The sequence below is a fragment of the Cydia fagiglandana genome, chromosome 26, assembly GCF_963556715.1.
Source record: "Cydia fagiglandana chromosome 26, ilCydFagi1.1, whole genome shotgun sequence".
NCBI lineage: Eukaryota > Metazoa > Arthropoda > Insecta > Lepidoptera > Tortricidae > Cydia > Cydia fagiglandana.
The window spans coordinates 7233671-7253874 of record NC_085957.1 but is presented as its reverse complement, the minus strand read 5'-3'; the positions used below and the strand labels follow the sequence as shown (position 1 = coordinate 7253874).

At 40.0% G+C, this 20204-nt stretch overlaps 1 protein-coding gene across 1 annotated transcript; it reads left to right on the top strand.

Moving 5' to 3' along the window:
- Positions 1 to 1012: 1012 nt before the first annotated feature.
- On the top strand, positions 1013 to 19063 carry LOC134677343 (uncharacterized). Its single transcript, XM_063535777.1, has 15 exons — positions 1013 to 1291; positions 1600 to 1752; positions 2177 to 2305; positions 3214 to 3471; positions 4983 to 5045; positions 6201 to 6301; positions 7426 to 7458; positions 7973 to 8168; positions 10547 to 10689; positions 11867 to 12007; positions 12142 to 12270; positions 13153 to 13269; positions 13564 to 13718; positions 14577 to 14704; positions 14934 to 19063. Exons 1-15 carry the CDS (start codon positions 1115 to 1117, stop codon positions 16299 to 16301), a joined length of 3291 nt encoding a protein of 1096 aa, XP_063391847.1. The 5' UTR covers positions 1013 to 1114; the 3' UTR covers positions 16302 to 19063.
- Positions 19064 to 20204: the final 1141 nt, after the last annotated feature.

Here is a 20204-nt window from a genome sequence, read left to right as displayed (position 1 = left end):
GCACGAGTGTGGAGGAGGCTTATGGTTGCAGTAAAGCGCCTACTACAGGGCAGAAACAAGGCTTCCGACGATTTAAATTCGTCCTTACTCCTTATTCTCGTTGGGGCGCAATACAATTTGGTGGCAAATCACTTTTTACTCTGTTGAAAACTAGGAAGGTGACATTGGTCTGAAGCTTTGTTTCCGACTGTGTTAATATGCACTTCAAAGAATATGCACTTTACCCACAGTCACGGAGGTATCTGTGTAAAAGTGAAAAAGGTAAACCTTTGTTAAGTTTTTTTTTTATTTGGCGCCTTTTTACAAATTATTTAATTTTATAAAAAAGTTTAGATTTTTAATGAAATAAAGAGAAACGCAATATTTTGCAAGATCATTTTGACTATAATTTTAATTTCACTATATCAGTGTGATCATCATTACTTGCAACCTTCTTGCGGTTTGCTATAAAACTCCTTTTGCGCTTGGCGCTTTGTGCTTGCCGGTTGTAAAAATTTTAAATTTTGTCGTGAAACTAAACGAAAACTTTGTCGAAATCGTCGAAATGAAGTAACAACCAGTGTTGCCAACTTGGCATAAATGATGCCAGATCTGGCATATTTTCACTCTCTTTGGCACCAAAATTTTCCATTTAGCATATTTTTAGCATAATTTAGTCTAAGCCAAATTTGCACCAACTTGGCAGCAACAATATGCGCCAGCGCCTTATGTGGTTCATATTTTCAAATGAGTCTTGACTTTTGTAGGCAGATGGACGTCGACGGACTATTTATGTATATTTTTTTTTAACTGACAAATAAATTCAGTTAAATTGGCCTCTGATGTTTTCGCGGATTAACATACATATTTGAGTTCCGTTTTGCAGATTTGATCATACAATTGTATCAGTTTGGCCTGGGCGAAAAAGTGACATTTATTAGCATATTTCAAAAAACTTTGGCATTATTTTGGCATAATTTAGTCTAGCATTTTTTCAAAATCCGAGTTAGCAACACTGGTGACAACTGAACAATGATGGCGTCGGTTCGTTGTAGCGGCATGTAGAATACCGTAGCAAGCTTTCTTTTATGTTTTTCACGTGATTCTCTTTAATAAACCTGCAGAAACGGCAAGAATGGAGAGATATACAATATCAAAGTCTGAAAAGCAGACAATTTATGAAATATACCGGGCGTGTCGGCTTTGCGGCGCCGGCGGTGGCTATCGGATGCCTATCATTCAAAACATAATCGACTTGGACAGTTCCGAACTAGAATTGAGGCAGAAAATACAAGAATGTTTACAACTGGAGGTAAAGTATTGTATTGTGAATTATTAGAGAACATTACGTCGTTAATAAATTGACTTTCTTGCATGTGAATCAACACCTGTGTTCTGGTCGTTCGCATTGTTATTTGAACTGTATTTACACTCAAAGGTAGTTGAAATCACGTAAATTACACGCTTTTCGAAATGATTTGTTTCTTGAAATTTGCACAAGCCTCCTAAAAACTCCAAATAAACGAAATTTATCTCTTACGAAAGTTTATATTTTAGTAACCATGTTTTTGACGTAGACTGTACTTTACTATGTTTTTTAATTAGTATTGTTCATTCTAGGTGCGGCCTGATGACCGAATGCCTCCGCTCATCTGTGAGCTGTGCGTTGATAAAGTGAATGACTTCTACCAATTCTTGGAGATGACTCGTCAGACAAATATTAAGACTAGGACCAGGCTTGGCCTTCCCATACAGGACACTAAGAAAGGAGAAGTAAGTATGATATGTACCTACACACACACACACAGACAATGTGAACTACTAGATGGAGCACATAAGACGATCAAGGTCACCATATAAGGTCACCATACAAACTTAGTATGGGCAGGGGTGTGAAACTCGTGACTTCGGCCAAACTCGGGTCCGTTTGGCTCAGCATTGCTCCGAGCAATTATTAGGGTTGACACAACTTGCCATTTGTTGCGTGCACAACCGCAGATAAGATAATGGCTTGAATTTTGACAGCCTTAAATAGCTGAAAAATATATTGCCATACATTAAAAAGGGACAGCATGATAATGGTGGGACAGACACACAGATGCACAAAAGGCCTTATAGAATTATAAGGATTCTGTTGAGGTACCTACGGAACCCTAAAAATAGATAATGTATTAACCATTTATTGTTTCTATTCCAGCCTGAACAAAGTAACTGTATCCTTGGCGTGACAGAGCCGGTTTATACAAAGGATGATGAGCCACCAAAGAGTAAGGCGGGTCCCAAATGCACCAAGAAGATTAAAAAGGAGCCTGATGTTAAAGTTAAGGTGAATTTATATTAGACAGATCTCTGGCAGGCAATTCTATAGCAAACAAGTGCGAGTCAGACTCGAAGGTTCCGTGCATTGCACAATTTTAATCTATTTTTTTTGTGAAACGTGAGTGAAATGTCTTTAAAAAACCCATAGGGGTCAAAAACTAAGTAATTAAGTGTGACACGCTCTTGATTGCACATTTCTAATAGGTTTTCCTGTCATCTAAACTGAAAATTGTAGTTCAAGACCAAAAAAAGTAAGACAATGTTATTCTTAATTTTAGACCCAGTAGAGGAGATAAGGGGTCATCCATTAATCACACGTTTAGGGGGAGGGAGGGGGTCAAGAGAAGGTGACATATTGTGACATGGGGGAGGGGGGAGACACAAACTTTCTGACGTCACTTTAACTTCATCAGTAACCGAAAATTTATGTGAATTATTTTATTCGCTGTACATTTAAATAACAAGTTTTTAAAATGATAATCGTTTTTATTCGTTTAATTTTCTTTCCTAAGCAGTTTTGCGTTATAAAATTACTAATATTTATATCGTCAAAAATATTTTGATAAAATATTAATAATACTCAGGTACTTACTTAATTCGATTTGGCGATTTCGTAGAAAAAATGTGACGTCACACTAGGGGGGAGGGGTTTGCCAAATGCGACCAAGTGTGACAAGGAGGGGGGGAGGGGTCAAAAAACCTAGAAATTTGTGTGACGTAATTAATGGATGACCCCTTTAAAGGGGGTAATGGCAATTTTTTTCCCATTTTTTAAATCACTTCTTAACTATTTAATGTGTTGCCAGCAAGTGGCCAGGCCGTAATAGGTATATTACATTAAAGAATTGCCAGCGGGCTCCCGTTATGACTTGTGTGTGATTTCCGGTATCATTCGTTTTCTTATCATCATTTCAGATAGAGAACACCTCGGACTCATCCTCCCGCTCTTCAAGCGTGTCCTCTCGCGCGTCCCGCCGCGCGCCCTCCCCCGCCCCCTCCCCCGCCGCGCGCCCCGCCCGCGGCGCCCCCGCCCCCTCCCCCGCTGCTGCGCCGGCCCGCTCGCGCCGCTCGCTGCTGGAAGAAGCGCTAGCGCGACGGAAACCGGACCCGCCTAAGATTAAAGACGCTAAGACGGAGACGAAGAATAAGACTGAGGCGCCTAAAGACACACAGGTGATGTCCATATGAATAGTATAGGCTTCTATATCAGCGGTCGACAACCTTTTAGCAGCCAAGGGCCACATAGTAGTTAACGAAGTTGACGCGGGCCGCACTTTGTTAATATTTGTGACCTTAGCAGACATTGTCGTTTGTCAATATTACCAGTGGTGAGACACTCCTGACTTCGGTCGAACTCGACTCCGTTCAGCTCAGCATTGCTCCGAGCAATTATTAGGGTTGGCACCACTTGACTTCCTTTTGCGTGCACGACCACAGATAAGATAATCACTTGAATTTTGACAATCCTAAATAGCCGAAAGGGATAGTGCCATATATTAGAAAGGGACAGCATGATTCGACCCTGAACCGCTGTCAAACTTTGGGTTTGCAGGAAGTGTCCTTTCTGTACTGTAGTACTATTATTTCTTCTGTGATATTACATACAAAATAGCCAGGGGAGCTCGCGGGTAGCATGGGGCCCGCGGGCCGCCTGTTGCCGACCGCTATTCTATATTATTAGTCGCTCCACCGCTCCCTACTCGATAAAGTGCTGATGCGACAATACTAGTGCAAAACAACTAAAGTCCATTCCAATAGAACTTGCTAACTTTGTAAACAAAGGACGTAACTTTGTTTTGTCACTGTTTCTCCTTGAATTTTCACATAATCTCATCAAACACCATTGAAACACATACACTATACACTATTAAAGCGGTCGTTACCGTAAAATACAACAATATATAACTGTATCTTGGATATTTCATTAAAAGTTTAAAATGGTTTCATAAGTTAGGTTATTAGGCCCTGATGTAATGACGTTTTTGTTTCTTTTACATTCTACAATTGTCTATGATGGGTAGTGTTGTGACTAAAGTTGGTGATATACTCGTAAAGCCGCTACACACTACGCGACTCACGGTCTGTACCTGCCAACGCGGTTATATACACTACGCGGTAGTTTGACAATTTTTTTTTCCTCTGACCGTGAAGAATCGTGATTAAACAAATTAAAAATAAGTATCTACTTGTTTTTTACTTTCGGTATTTAATTATTCGATATGGTTTGACATAAAAATCGGGCAATGGACTTTAGTAATATAAGCTTCTCAGCACCCATGATATTGACTACCTACATTTTGAGTTATTTCTTGTTATCATCATTACATTTTTTGTCACAATTTGTACAATTTGCCGCCCCTAATATCTTGCCGCCCTAGGCCCGGGCCTACTTGGCCTTAGGGCAAATCCGCCACTGCGCGCGTTAGGGTCTCCCCAGATATATCGGCGCGCATTCGGCAAAAGACGATAGGAAAAAGCTTTATGTCTGCGCAATAAGAGCGAAAATGTTGTCGTTCGGCTCGGCTCGCATCGGCCGGCGCCGGCCGACGCGTCGACGGCTTTTTCGCTCTTATTGCGCAGACAAAGCTTTTTCCTATCGTCTTTTGCCGAATGCGCGTCGATTGATCAGGGGAGACCCTTATTTCGTAGTCGTTATCAATTCAAACATGTTTTATTTTATACAGACACCAAAAGAAAAAAAGGCGACACCTGCGAAAAAAAAGGGAGAATTGGAATCTTTGCTAGAGGTAAGTACTTTTATAATTAGGTGTGGTGTCAGGAAATTATCCATAATTGAACCCTATCATGTTTATATAAAGTTCAAAATCATGTGGAAAATATTTTCCCTCTGCCTTACAAAGGATAATGGCGTTATTAATAAACGTGGGTCAAATCTAACAAACCGTTTAATGTCGTTTGTCCCTTTCCGTCATTTAGACGCTTCTGTTTGTAAGACAGAGACAAATTTTTAAAGGTTACTAAATTATATGTATAATGGCAATAATTAACCAACAAATTTTCAACATATTGTCTACTTAGCTTTGTATGAAGAGAAAGTATTATGGGATGTTACAAATTCAAGTTTTTCACACTTAATCATGATTTTAATTTTCGAAAAAAAAATATGTTAAGCATTATGAAATTTTACATGAAATATGTAAATTTGATCTGTTACAATCTCGCAAGTCTTTTTTTTTATTTTTCTTAAATTTTTCAACACAATTTTTACTATTTTTTTCAACAGATAATGCAATATTATTTTTTTCAGAAAGCGACCTTAATTGTAGGTACATACCCAAATTACAAAGAAATCGGATAAGTACATTGGTTGTAATAATGTGAAAATGTTTTTTTTCTTTTTTTGCATTTTTTTTTAAACCTGAAGCATTTGAGGCTTAATTTTTGGTGAAAGCACTACATATATATATAGGTTAATAATCCAGTAAAAGGAAATTCGTATTTTCGCTAAGGGCAGTTTGGCCATGCTTAAAAAAATCAAATATCATTTATTATCGGGCAACTAAGGCCCATAGATACATACCTTACAAACTAACATACATACCTACAATAGTAAAATCTTACAAGCTAAAAAAAATATTTCGGCGACACGGCGGTTTTCAGTTGTGTCGCATGTTCCGGTGTAGGATTTGGCAGATTTCCACGGAACCGCCGAAACACGACACCCTTCGGCCAGAAGTCCGCGCTCGCGATGGTTTCCAGCAGCGGCCGCGGCACGCGCACCACGAAAGAGCTGAAGTGCACGTAATGGCGCGATCGCAGCTGGAACACTTTCAGCTCGTAACGGCTCTTCTTGCGAACATATTCCACCACATCGTCAGCCGTGGCGGACGCATGGCTTACCCGGCTATACCCTTTGAATGTATGTATCTTTGTTTATTCAGGACAGCATGAAGTTTGATGACAACACTTTGCTGGTGCCGCGATCGTTGAAGAGGACGCGAGAGGAGCCCCCTAGGCCTGCGCTGCTGCCCAAGAGGGCTAAGTAAGTCTCAAGTAGTGGGTTATGTTTTTATAGTTCGAAGATGTGAAGTGAATGGAAAAAAACTATTAGCTGCATATACAGTTGTAATACATAATTGTTTTCCATCGTACTTTCTCGGAAACTTTCGTATTTGTCATGCTATTTCAGTACTTTTTGTACCGAGACTGACTGAAATAGCAAGACACGTTCGTACGTTTCCGTGAAAATACGATGGAAAATAATTATGCACTACGTCTGTACATATTCGTATGCAGGGGTGCTGAGCCAATAGCTTTACTATGTGGCCTTTCTTGGTGGAATACTTATATATTCGTTCACTGCTTATGCCTACTCGTTTAATGTAATATACCTATTACGGCCTGGCCACTTGCTGGCAACACATTAAATAGTTAAGAAGTGATTTAAAAAATGGGAAAAAAATTGCCATTACCCCCCTTTAAAGGGGTCATCCATTAATTACGCCACACGAATTTCTAGTTTTTTTACCCCCCCCCCCCCCCCCTCCTTGTCACACTTGGTCACATTTGGCAAACCCCTCCCCCCTAGTGTGACGTCACATTTTTTCTACGTAATCGCCAAATCGAATTAAGTAAGTATCTAAGTATCATTCATATTTTATCAAAATATTTTTAACGATATAAATATTAGTAATTTTATAACCTAAAACTGCTTAGGAAAGAAAATTAAACGACTAAAAACGTTTATCGTTTTTAAAATTTGTTATTTAAATGTACAGTGAATAAAATAATTTAAATAAATTTTCGGTTACTGATGAAGTTAAAGTGACGTCACAAAGTTTGTGTCTCCCCCCTCCCCCATGTCACAATATGTCACATTTTCTTGACCCCCTCCCTCCCCCTAAACGTGTGATGTAATTAATGGATGACCCCTATATGGGGCATTATCTATAAAAAGGGACCTTATTGTCGATGGCGCATACGCCGCACAGCGTCGCGCGGCATTGTATTTAGTATTTATATCGGAGCATCGTTAATAATGGCGTAAAGCGCCATCGACAATAAGGTCCCTTTTCATAGATAACGTCACATATATAACTACCTGTATCTATTTTATTATTATATGTATACGTAAATATATTAACTAACTTTTGACTTGTTTACCAGTCTTGCAAGATATTTAATGGATGCAAGAATAAGGTAATTAACTAATTAAGTAGGTACTTATTAGCTTTATAAAAACCGGGCAAGTGCGAGTCGGTCTCGCCCACCGAGGGTTCCGTACCTTTTTAGTATTTGTTGTTATAGAGGCAACAGAAATCTCACTATCATGTGTGAAAATTTCGACTGTCTAGCTATCACGGTTCATGAGTTACAGCCTGGTGACAGACAGACGGACAGCGGAGTCTTAGTAATAGGGTCCCGTTTTTACCCTTTGGGTACGGAACCCTAAAAAATATATTTGTGACAAAAAAATCTTCCCCTGCTTTAGATTCCATATTGCGAATCCTTGCTTTTTATATATATATTTTTTTGTATTGCTCTTGGTCAAGATCAATCTTCCTGTCCTATTTTATATTTTTACAGCTGAGTAACTCAAAACCAATGAAAACTGATCTTCTTATAGCAATTCTATTAAGCTCCATTTGAATTGATCTTTTATGTATTTCCCCAAATTTTATAAAAAACTAAATTCTCTTTCAAAATCCACCAGGCCCATACCAACAAAAGAGCTCCTAAAGGAGCCTTCACCGCCCCGCAGACCAGGCCCGAGGTCCAGACAGCCAGTGAAAGAGCCGTCCCCGACTCCCAGACCCGGACCCAAGTCGAAGAAGACCAGAGTGGAAGAAGAAAATGTGCCTGCACCGCTTAAGGTGCCTAAGTCTAAGGCCAAGCCGGAGTTACCCAAGGTACATACAATTGACATTTGTATTTGGGGCTTAATCGCTCATGAAAGTCATGTAGTGCTACAGGCAAGTAGCCGATACCTCAGTCTTTGCCTGCAATTGTGATTTTTATCCATACTAATATTATAAAGGCGAAAGTGTGTCTATCTCTCTGTTACCTCTTCACGCTTAAGCCACTGAACCGATTTAGATGAAATTTCGTATAGAGGTAGTTACGGTCCCGGGGAAGGACATAGGATAGTTTTTATGTCAGAAATCATCCCTGAAGAGAGTGCAAAGGGGGGTGGAATTGAAAGAGTTAATGCATTGCCTAATAATTGAAGTAAGCAATGCGCGAATTGAATGATTGCTATTAGCATTGTCCAGGCGCTATACCTACTTTAGCTGCTGTCATTAATTCCACGCAGACGAAGTCGCGGGCAAAAGCTAGTATGTTATAAAAATTATAAACAATCTCGTCTCTCTTCTTCTTCCTCAAGGAATAATCGCTTGGATGAGAAATTATGGTTTTAACATCATCATCATCTCAGCCTATATACGTCCCACTGCTGGGCACAGGCCTCCTCTCGAGCGCGAGAGGGCTTGGGCTATAGTCCCCACGCTAGCCCAATGCGGATTGGGGACTTCACATACACCTTTGAATTTCTTCGCAGATGTGTGCAGGTTTCCTCACGATGTTTTCCTTCGCCGAAAAGCGACTGGTAAATATCAAATGATATTTCGTACATAAGTTCCGAAAAACTCATTGGCACGAGCCAGGGTTTGAACCCGCGACCTCCGGATTGCAAGTCGCACGCTCTTATCGCTAGGCCACCAGCGCTTATTACGAACATATAAACGATTTAACCTTTTAACCGCCAGCAATTTTTGATCGAGCGTGCTCGTGTCGCCACCGACAGTAATTGTACCACGCAGAGTAAGGTACGGGAGTTATAAATGTGCTGTAAAAAACCAAATCAGATCTTTGTCTTATTTATCAGACTGGCGAAATGAGCTGGATATGTAATGTCTTATATATCAAACTCTGGCGGTTAAAGGGTTAATAATCATTGTGTCATAGTCTCATATTTTTTGTTCATGCCGCCTGATGCTAGGTGCATTTTGTGATGCCACCTTTACGGAAGGTAATTTTAATGATTAAAGATTATTTAATTAAACAACATATTCCACATTATCATACAGAGCTGGTTCCTACACTCCTTCTTCTTCTTCTTCCTCGCGTTATCCCGGCATTTTTGCCACGGCTCACATAGGAGCCTGGGGTCCGCTTGACAACTAATCCCATGATTTGACGTAGGCACTAGTTTTTACGCAAGCGACTGCCATCTGACCTTCCAACCCAGAGGGGAAACTAGGCCTTATTGGGATTAAGCTGGTTCCTACACTATAAATCTGTATCTTTAGGTATTTAAAAAAACCGGGCAAGTGCGAGTCGGACTCGCGCACGAAGGGTTCCGTACCATATTGGAAAAAAAACAACAAAAAAAACGGTCACCCATCCAAGTACTGACCACTCCCGACGTTGCTTAACTTTGGTCAAAAATCACGTTTGTTGTATGGGAGCCCCATTTAAATCTTTATTTTATTCTGTTTTTAGTATTTGTTGTTATAGCGGCAACAGAAATACATCATCTGTGAAAATTTCAACTGTCTAGCTATCACGGTTCGTGAGATACAGCCTGGTGACAGGCGGACGAACGGACGGACGGACAGCGAAGTCTTAGTAATAGGGTCCCGTTTTACCCTTTGGGTACGGAACCCTAAAAAGAGTAAACAAAATCTACCTTCAAATAGCTTCTTAAGCCAGTTGAGGGTAGATGAAAACATTACACGATCAAATAATGTAGGTTAAAGTCAGGTCGTTCAGTGACAGATCCAGGCGGTTTTGTATTTGGTTGGTTAATCAATAAATTTTACAACTACCCGAAAATGTACAAATTATATGTATTACTTTTATTTAAGTACCTAAAGATACAGAATATAGGGCTTGCCTGCATCGTAGATAACCAAATCAAAAGAAAAACAACACACTATGCCCAAAAATATACAATACCCTAAAATTTTCATATGACTTTCAATTGTTTACTTATATTACGTATCATCATCTTCCTCGCGTTGTCCCGGCCTTTTGCCACGGCTCTGGGATCTGCTTGGCAACTAATCCCAAAAATAGGCGTAGGGACCTATTCATAAATTACGTCATTTCAAATTAGGGGGGGGGTCTGGACATCGGATGACGGTAGCATGAAGTAGGAGGAAATGGGGTCATTTGGAGCATGATTTTTGGATGATTATAGGGGGATGACGTAATTTATGGACAGCCCCTAGGCACTAGTCTTACATTATGTATATTGTTGTATATATATAGGTTTATTTTGCAGACGAAAGAGCCGCCTAAGCCTCCAGAGGAGCCCCCGCCGTCCGCGCCTCCGTTCAAGTGCGTAGTGTGCGACACGCACTGCAAGAACTCGGGGGGCTTCGCGAGGCACCTGAATATACACGTGCCCACCTTCACTAAACCTACGTAAGTGCACGGTCACAGACTTTCAGCCGCATTCGAACAATGAGATACGTCAAATACTAGATATTGAAACAAGTGTAAAATTGACTATTCTTCAAACAAAAACGTCACTTGTGACACTTGTTAGACACTGACATATCCAATCCATATCGTTTCAATATCTAGTATTTGACGTTTCTCATTGTTCGAATACGGCTGTTTAACACTTTAAATTTAACGACCCGATAGTCGGGATCCTGGCACTACAGCTTTATATGACGAAATAGTTGTGTCCTGGCCCCAATTTCACATCGGTGACAGGTGCGACGAATTGTAAAATCACTGTTGCTGACGTCACAGGCATCCATGGGCTACGATTACCACTTACCATCGGGCGGGCCGTATTCCTGTTTGCCACCATCATTGTATTATTTAAAAAAACTTTATTATATCGGAAAAAAACAGATATTTCTCCTGCGAAGTTTCTGACAATTGTCAAAGATTTAGAAGAATTGTAGGTAATTCTTGACAGGTAATGAGTTATATGTCGGAATTTCGTGACAATTGTAGTGTTTCTTGTGACAATTGTCATAAACTTAGCAAAAGAAATATCTGTTTTTTTCCGATATCATAAAGTTTTTTTTAATAATACAATGATGGTGGCAAACAGGAATACGGCCCGCCCGATGGTAAGCGGTAACCGTAGCCCATGGACGCCTGTGACGTCAGCAGCAGTGATTTTACAATTCGTCGCACCTGTCACGTTGGTGAAACAGGGGCCAGGTGGGATCTCTTGTTTGCCTGGGTGGCAATGAACGTGTTAATTGTTGATCCATTTAAGTTTCTAGCAGTACTGATAAATTCCGCTACATGACGCTATAATCTGTATCTTTAGGTATTTAAAAAAGAGGAATCAAAATCTACCCTAAAAATGGCTTCTTAAGCCAGCTGAGTTGCGCTTAAAAAGGCTCAATAAAGGACTCGACTCAAAAGTTTTTTTAAGCTCTTAGTCTCATAAAAACAAGTAGAGTTCTTTAATTTAGACTCAAAAGACTCGAGTTCCTACCAACACTAATTCCACCTGTACAATTTTTTTGTCCCAAGGCATTGCGTCTCACTCTCATTAAAGCAAAATGTGAGATGAAGATGAGATAGGTAGAATACCACTCTTACTTAGGTCATCAACCTGGTTTTTTTGCAGACACGCGTGCAACCCGTGCGGTACATGGTATGTAACTGCCGAAGAGGCAGCGAGCCACCACCGCTACCACGCCGCCTCCACCTTCCCCTACCACTGCCGACGGTGCTTCGACGACTTCCGCACTCTACAGCTGTATGACGAGTAAGTGCCAAAAATGCCAGACGGGATGAGAAGTTGTTAAAAAAGTTGTCAATTGGCACATATGGCTATAAAAGTTGCTAAATTTGGCACCCTAAAACACGAAAAAAGTTGCCAATTGGCACATTTGGCCTCAGCCGGTGCGGTACCTGGTATGTAACCGCCGAAGAGGCGGCGAGCCACCACCGCTACCACGGCGCCTCCACCTTCCCCTACCACTGCCGACGCTGCTTCGACGACTTCCGAACTCTACAGCTGTATGACGAGTAAGTGCCAATAAATGCTAGATAGGACGCAATATTGATAAGAAAAAAGTGGCTAATTAGCACATTTGGCCATAAAAATTGCCAAATTTGTCACCCGAAAACACGAAAAAAGTTCCAATTGGCACATTTGACCTCAACCGGTGCGGTACCTGGTATGTAACCGCCGAAGAGGCGGCGAGCCACCACCGCTACCACGGCGCTTCCACCTTCCCCTACCACTGTCGACGGTGCTTCGACGACTTCCGCACTCTACAGCTGTATGATGAGTAAGTGCCAAAACATGCTAGACAGGACGCGATATTGATAAGAAAAAGGTGCTAATTGGCACATTCAGCCATAAAAGTTGCTATATTTGGCAATATTATGACCTAATACGCTAAAAACGTTCCTAATTGGCACATTTGACCTCAACCCGTGCGGTACAGTCGCCATCAGCTACATCAGAGCGGCCAAGGTGCTCACAAATATCTGAACCTCTATTGTCAAGGCGCTAGAGTTCGCGTTGAGATATTTTTGAACACCTCGGCCGCTCCGATATATCTGATGGCGACTGTACATGGTATGTGACCGCCAAGAGGCAGCGAGCCACCACCGCTACCACGGCGCCTCCACCTTCCCCTACCACTGCCGACGGTGCTTCGACGACTTCCGCACTCTACAGCTGTATGACGAGTAAGTGCCAAAAGATGCCAGACGGGATGTGAAGTTGCTAAAACCGTTGCCAATTGGCTCATTTGGCCTTAATAGGTGCTAAATATGGCAAAATTATGACCTAATGCGTAGAAAAAAGATGCCAATTGGCACAACCCGTGCGGTAAGTGGTTCGTGACCGCTAAGTTAATTTCCTATAATTGTCCTATAATATTGATTTATTGTTCACAGTCACATAGAGTCGGGGCTCTGCGTGGGTGATGAGCCGCCGAGTGAGAAGTGCGAGGAGTGCCTGGCGCTGTTCGCCACCGCCGCGCTGCGGGCCGCGCACCGCTGCCCGGGCCGCGGGCCAGGCGCCAGGGCTGGAGGTATACACTAGAGATGCCACGAATATTCGGCGACTATTCGATATCAGGCCAGTTTGCCGAATGTTGCCCACCATTCGGCCGACTACCTAATATCTCTTACTCCTACCTAAAAAGATAAATTACACAATAACAATATGTCGAAGCGGCAAACGTGCCCAAAAATACCTGGACACATCTCTATTGTCAGAGTGTATGTTCAGATATTTGTGAGCACCTTGGCCGCTCCGATATATCTGATGGCAACTGTACATAATATTCTTGTAATATGTTGCAGCTTCTCCGAGCAGGCAAAGTTACTTAGAACTACTAGGCCAAATTGCATAATTAAACAAATCTTTTTTACAGGCAAGTGCTCGAAATGCTCCAGAACGTATGCGACCGCTAAGACCCTCAAGAAACATGAAAGCCAGTGTAGTCAGAAGAGAAAAGGTCAGTTTAACCACAGAATAAATAATAGTACTGCCGTACAGAAAGGAAACTTCCTACAAACCCGAAGTTTGACAGCGGTTCAGGGTCGAATCATGCTGTCCCTTTCTTATGTATGGCACTACACCTTTCGGCTATTTAGGGTTGTCAAAATTCAAGTGATTATCTTATCTGTGGTCGTGCACGCAAAAGGAAGTCAAGTGGTGCCAACCCTAATAACTGCTCGGAGCAATGCTGAGCCGAGCGGAACCGAGTTTGGCCGAAATCAGGAGTTTCGCACCCCTGGTTTAACCGAAGAGAATTTGAAATAGAGGAATATTGTCTAAGTAAATTATGTAGTCAGTACATTTACTGCCATCTTTCGACACAAATGATTAACACTTTTAGAACGCCATTTGGCTCCTCTGAACTAGGTGATAAGTCAACGCTTCGTTGAGTTTAGGCTTATTACAATCGTCTCGATGTGTAGTAGATGACTAGGAAGAAAAGTACAGGCGACGAAAGCTTGTATTTTACAAGCATTTTAGTAACTTGCAATGTACTTTTCTAACTATGTAAGTATCAAATCTTGCAAGTTAAATTTGACCCACTTCCCGACTTCCATTGAAGCAGAAAATTTGCATACATATGTAAGTCAGGTGACAATGCAATATTGTGATACCATCGAGCTGATCTGATGATGGAGACAGCAGGTGGCCATAGGAACTCAGTGATAAAACAGCGCAACCTAATTGTGTTAGGGGTTTTTAGAATTGTCTCGATGAGTATTAGCTGTCTGTCGTAAGAAAAGTACAGTCAGCGATAAAAGCTTGTACCAAAAATTATTTTTTTGCCAAAAACTCATTTGTATTTGTACCGCAGGAGGAGACTTGATAGCGGACCCGGACGTGCTGCGAAGGCTGAAGCCGATGCAGGTGCGGATCACCAAGTGCGATGGTCTGCTGGCACGAGAGACGGGGGAACACTACGACGTATCCAGGGTTAAACCGGTATGTACCTACTGTCGTCCTCAAAAACAAACAGAATACATACATAGTTGGTCAAACCCGGACATAAGAGTGTACAGTCATCAGCAATAGTATCTTACACAACTAGGGCCGCAAAAATATATGACGCGCTCTTATTGCGCTCCAAATAAGAACGTGTCACATATTTTTGCAGCCCTAGTTGTGTAAGATACTATTGCTGATGACTGTACATCAAAATTCTTCGTTTCAGAATTACGGACTGGCAAAGAACTACATCTATCCATACATGAAGCTGCCTCCAGTCAAGAGCGAACCGCTCTACCGCGACAGCATGGTCGCCATCCCTGTCGCACTCAAGGAGGAGTTCTCTTTCACACACTGGGACAGCGACAGTGATGTAGAAGAATCCATCGTCAGAAGCGTACCCTCCCTCACAACTTTAGCTATCAAAAAATTATTCACTAAAAATCTCCTAGGTAAAGTACCTAGAAAAAGAAAGAAGGTCAAAAATGAAGCTTTTGACAATGAAAACGACTTCGGTGACGTAAGTAAGGATATTAATGATATAATAAATAGTTTAGACGATATGGGAAACGGTAGTTTAGATAGGAAAGATTTGACAGCTAGAATTAAGGATATTATTGGGTGTTTTGATAGTGAAATTAGTGAAAATGTAAATGACAAGACAGCTAATGAACAAAGTGAGATTATTAATGAGGATGCTAATGTAATTGATGAAACGATTGATAATGATGGTGAAAAGAATAAAACCTCTGATGAAAGTCATTGTGAAACAGTTGATGGTAAAGGAACTGATGAAACAATGGCTGATAAGAATCAAGTACATGATACAGTAACACATGACGTTAGTTCTAAAATGGATATAAATACTGAAAATGATGAAAGTACAAAAGAAAATGTGTTAGAATCTAATGATAACGGTAATTGTGAGAAAACAAGCAATAATAAAGTCTATCATGGTGAAAAAACCATAGATAAAGTATTAGAGAGTAACCAATTAAATGATGATAATGATAATGAAACAATCAATAGGCTAGATAGTGAAACTAATGATCATACAGTTAGTTATGATAAGGAAATTGACATAAGTTTACAAAAATCAAAAGATGATGAAGGCGTAGCTGTTAATACTAGGGATCTTGAAAATGTGCCGGTTAATGGAATCAATACTTTACAAAACGAAAATTCTTTCGAAAATGACACAAAAATCAATCAAAATGAAAGTTCTTCGGACAAAGAATCAAAAAGCAATGACGAAACGAAGTTAACTGAAGAAATCAGTAAACAAATAAACAAAGAAAGTCCAATTAAGCACAGCATAGAAAACTTAATAGGAGAAACTGATAAAAATCCAGAAAAATACATAAACGAAGTAATATCAAGTATTGAAGAATTAAATAGATGTCACGAACAAATAAATGGACAGAATGATAATGAAATTAATAATAGCAATCTAATGGAAGCGTTAGATGAAGAAATCGGTGAGAAAAGTCTCAGTGACCAAGATAAAATCACTTTAGAAGATCTATTGCCTAAGGGAGATACGTGTGAGGATTTGGAGAATATATCGGACGATGATTTCAATTTTGATGCCTAAAATCTTCGAGCAACACCGGCTTCCGACACGTCGGAAGTCGGAAGGGAGGGGCCCAAGCTATATATTACAAGTGGGGCATTATCTATGAAAAAGAACCTTATTGTCGATGGTGCTTACCAGGGATGTTGCGAATATTCGCATCCGCATCCGCGGAACATCCGCATTATTTTCAACATCCGCATCTGCATCCGCAACCACATAAAATCGATGCGGAGCATCCGCATGATGCGGATGTCGACCAGTCGGTAACAGGAACGCATTAGCAATTTCGTCATTATATACAACAATATCGTCTAGATCGCGAAAACCCGGCCAAGTTACTGTTTATTAAATATAACGCACCTAATATATTCTTGCTCAATAAATAAACATTTCATTTAAAAAAAAATACTAAATATGTAATATTTGGCCTTCCTAAGTACCAAGTCTTGACATCCGCATCCGCGGATGTGAGGCTTTAAATATCCGCATCCGCATCCGCGGATGTCAAAAAATCTGCATCCGCAACATCCCTGCGATATATTACAAATGGGGCATTATCTATGAAAAGGGACCTTATTGTCGATGGCGCTTACGCCGCACAGCGCCGCGCGGCATTGTATTTATATCCGAGCATCGTTAATAATGGAGTAAGCGCCATCGACAATGAGGTCCCTTTATAGCTAACGTCACAAAAAGGGATGTTTCCTGTACTTAAAATAAATTATTTCAAACCGTGCACTAAATAAATCACACATAGATAGCAGCTATATTTAATTTAAACACAATTTCTATTTAATAAATCTGATTGAAATATAAAAAGTAGGTGAGTTGACCGTGACGTCTGTGTTGCTCGAAGCCTAATGTAATATAAAACGCATTCTAATATATGGCACTATCCCTTTCGACTATTTAGGGTTGTCAAAATTCAAGTAATTATCTTATCTATGGTCGTGCACGCAAAAGGAAGTCAAATGGTGCCAACCCTAATAATTGCTCAAAGCAATGCTGAGCCGAGTGGAGCCGAGTTTGGCCGAAGTCAGGAGTGTCTCCCCACTGCCTGAGATAGTGTCGCTACAAACAGCTTTATCACAATCAGTGTAGCTTTTTTTGTATACACGGTGTAACATGAGTAAACCGAATAATTTTAACCACGCATTTCTGAGGTCAAAAGAAGTAAAAAATGTAATATGAGTTTAGGCCAATTTCGCCAAAAAATAATTTTTTTTTTGTTTTGTTTTTTCAATTTTTTGAGTGTATTTGTACATAAAAAATAAATGTTATTGGCAAACTTGTCACTTAAAATTGATTTTTAATTTTTTTTTTCGTAGAACCTACTTTTTACAGTGTTACTTGTCACTTTTTGACATCTATCAATAAGGATATTTAGACTACGTCCCATAGCAGCAACATCACCATCAAGAAGGCCTTTTACACTATGTAACAATAAAAACTTGTTTTTTTTTAAATTAATAGTATCTCTGAAACTAGGCGAAAATCAAAAAAGTTTATAGGACATTTTTGTCTCTAAATATGATCAGGAATACGCTGTTAAAATTATTCGGTTTACTCATGTTACACCGTGTATATTCGATACCTTTTATTTTAATTGTAAAGTTCGACAAAAATATTTGTCAGTTTTTCTCGCATTGTATGCATTCTAAAAGAGTTGTAAATTCTACGAAAAGTCAAGCACCCGAGTTCGTCAGCTGAAATAGCTGGCGCTGTTGTATTTTTTGGTACTACAGTAGAATCCGCTTATAATGACATTGAAGGGAAGTGACAAACACGTCATACTAAGCGGATGTCATGTAAAACATAGTTGTACAACTTATTATTTTTGTTATGTTTTCTAAATTAATCTCATAAACCCTTTGTGAGAAATAAGTTTTATTAAACTTGTAACAAATATCAACTTGTCACTGATGATCAAAACTAAAATACCTTACACGCCACGAACGTACCAAACGTCCTCGCAAGGAAAGACGTGGTGACGGCCACGAAAACATAAGTGTCAGTATAACCGGACATAATTTCATGAAAATGGGATTTTTCGGTCATAGTAAGCGATTTGTCACTATAAGCGAAGTCATCTTATCCGAATTTGTCACTAAGAATTTTATATGAAAACCAAACTTTGAACCGTAATTACGTCATAGTAAGCGGTTGGTCAGTATAAGCGGAGTCATAATAAACGGATTCTACTGTAACTGGATTTTCAAAAGTTAACTATTGACAACCAGAATCACCGCTTTATGTACGGAGCCGTACCATCTACATCAGCTGTCAATTTTGAATACTATTTTTAGGGTCCCGTACCCAAAGGTTAAAAACGGGACTCTATTACTAAGACTCCACTGTCCGTCTGTCTGTCACCAGGCTGTATCGTATTTGTTGTTATTGCGGCAACAGAAATACATCATCTGTGAAAATTTCAACGGTCTAGCTATCACGGTTCGTGAGATACAGCCTGGTGACAGACGGACGGACGGACAGCGAAGTCTTAGTAATAGGGTCCCGTTTTACCCTTTGGGTACGGAACCCTAAAAAGTACGGAACCCTCGGTTCGGAAGTCCGACTCGCACTTGTCCCGGTTTTTTTTCTTAGACTACATCTTTTGTACATTTAATATTTCTATGTCGCGCAATAATATATGTATCACATATGATACTTTCGTTTTGGAATTAGATGAAACGTATGTTGAATGTTTGTGAATATTTTGCCTTGTATTTAGTGGTTATGCATGTACATATTGAAACTTAGAAATATAACTATTACCTATGTTTATAAGACAAAATGTTTTTTAATATTTCATTATTCCATCGTCTTCCTTCTTCCTCGCGTTATCCCGGCATTCTGCCACGGCTCGTGGGAGTTTGGGGTCCGCTTGACAACTAATCCCATGTTTTTACGAAAGCGACAAGTGTTAAAATTGACGTTTTGTATTTGTATTTTTGTATTTGTACGTTTCTTTAAAAAAAAACGTCACTTTAGACACTTGTTTGACACTGATATATCCAATCCATATCGTTTCAATATCTAGTATTTGATGTATCTCATTGTTCGAATCATAGACCTAGGATTCGCTCACGCTTGACAGACAGCTTAAGTGTGCGAAAAGGAAGCCATCACGTATATGAACATGCCATGAGTGCGAAAGAGTCAGGCTACCAATGAGAAAAAGTAACCACTTTTGAGTTTGACGACGGCCGCGGACGGCCAAGAGCGTATCACGGTAATTTTCAAATTGAAAAATATACACGGATTAGGACGAAAAGTATTAAATAAAGTAATTCAGTGAAGATGGTGTCTTGTAGTGTGCCGGATTGCAGTGTCACAGGTCCAAATAATCCAAGCAAATACTCATTTCAGAGGATTTATGATATTCCGAGCGAAATTTTCATAACGATATTTTGTCAAATTAACAGCGTAAAAAGTGTAAGAAGCCGGCTTATACAGTTCATTATAAGTTTTTCTTCCGTTCCGTGCTAATATTTTATCATATTAGTCAATAATTTAGAATATTTTGTGTAAAAACATAAACTGTTAGTTTACGCTAGGGCTTGACAAAATGTTCATATGACAGTATCGATAACTTGTCGGTACCTATATTAATAGCTATGTAATTATTTCTTCACAAGACATCATTAAGATATTATCTTTTATAACCTCGGAGTAATTAACAACGGAGACGCCATGTCTACAATTTTCGGTACAAAATAGTCTGCCGTTTTTTGCGGGGGAGGGGCACATCAAATGTATAGGTACGTCATGTCAGATAAACGCCAGTCCATACATATGGTTGACCATTGGCCGCCTATTTTCGACAGAGGGGAATGCCTGTTAATGGCGGCTCCATTGTTAATTACTCCGAGTTTATAACCGACTTCAAATAATAACGATTGTTATACTTTTTTGAAGGTG

Coding starts and splice junctions, on each gene's coding strand:
- LOC134677343 (XM_063535777.1), top strand. CDS start 1,115: ATGGAGAGATATACAATATCAAAGTCTGAAAAGCAGACAATTTATGAA. Junction 12,271..13,152: donor ACTCTACAGCTGTATGACGA/GTAAGTGCCAAT, acceptor TATTGTTCACAG/TCACATAGAGTCGGGGCTCT. Junction 13,719..14,576: donor GTGTAGTCAGAAGAGAAAAG/GTCAGTTTAACC, acceptor TTTGTACCGCAG/GAGGAGACTTGATAGCGGAC.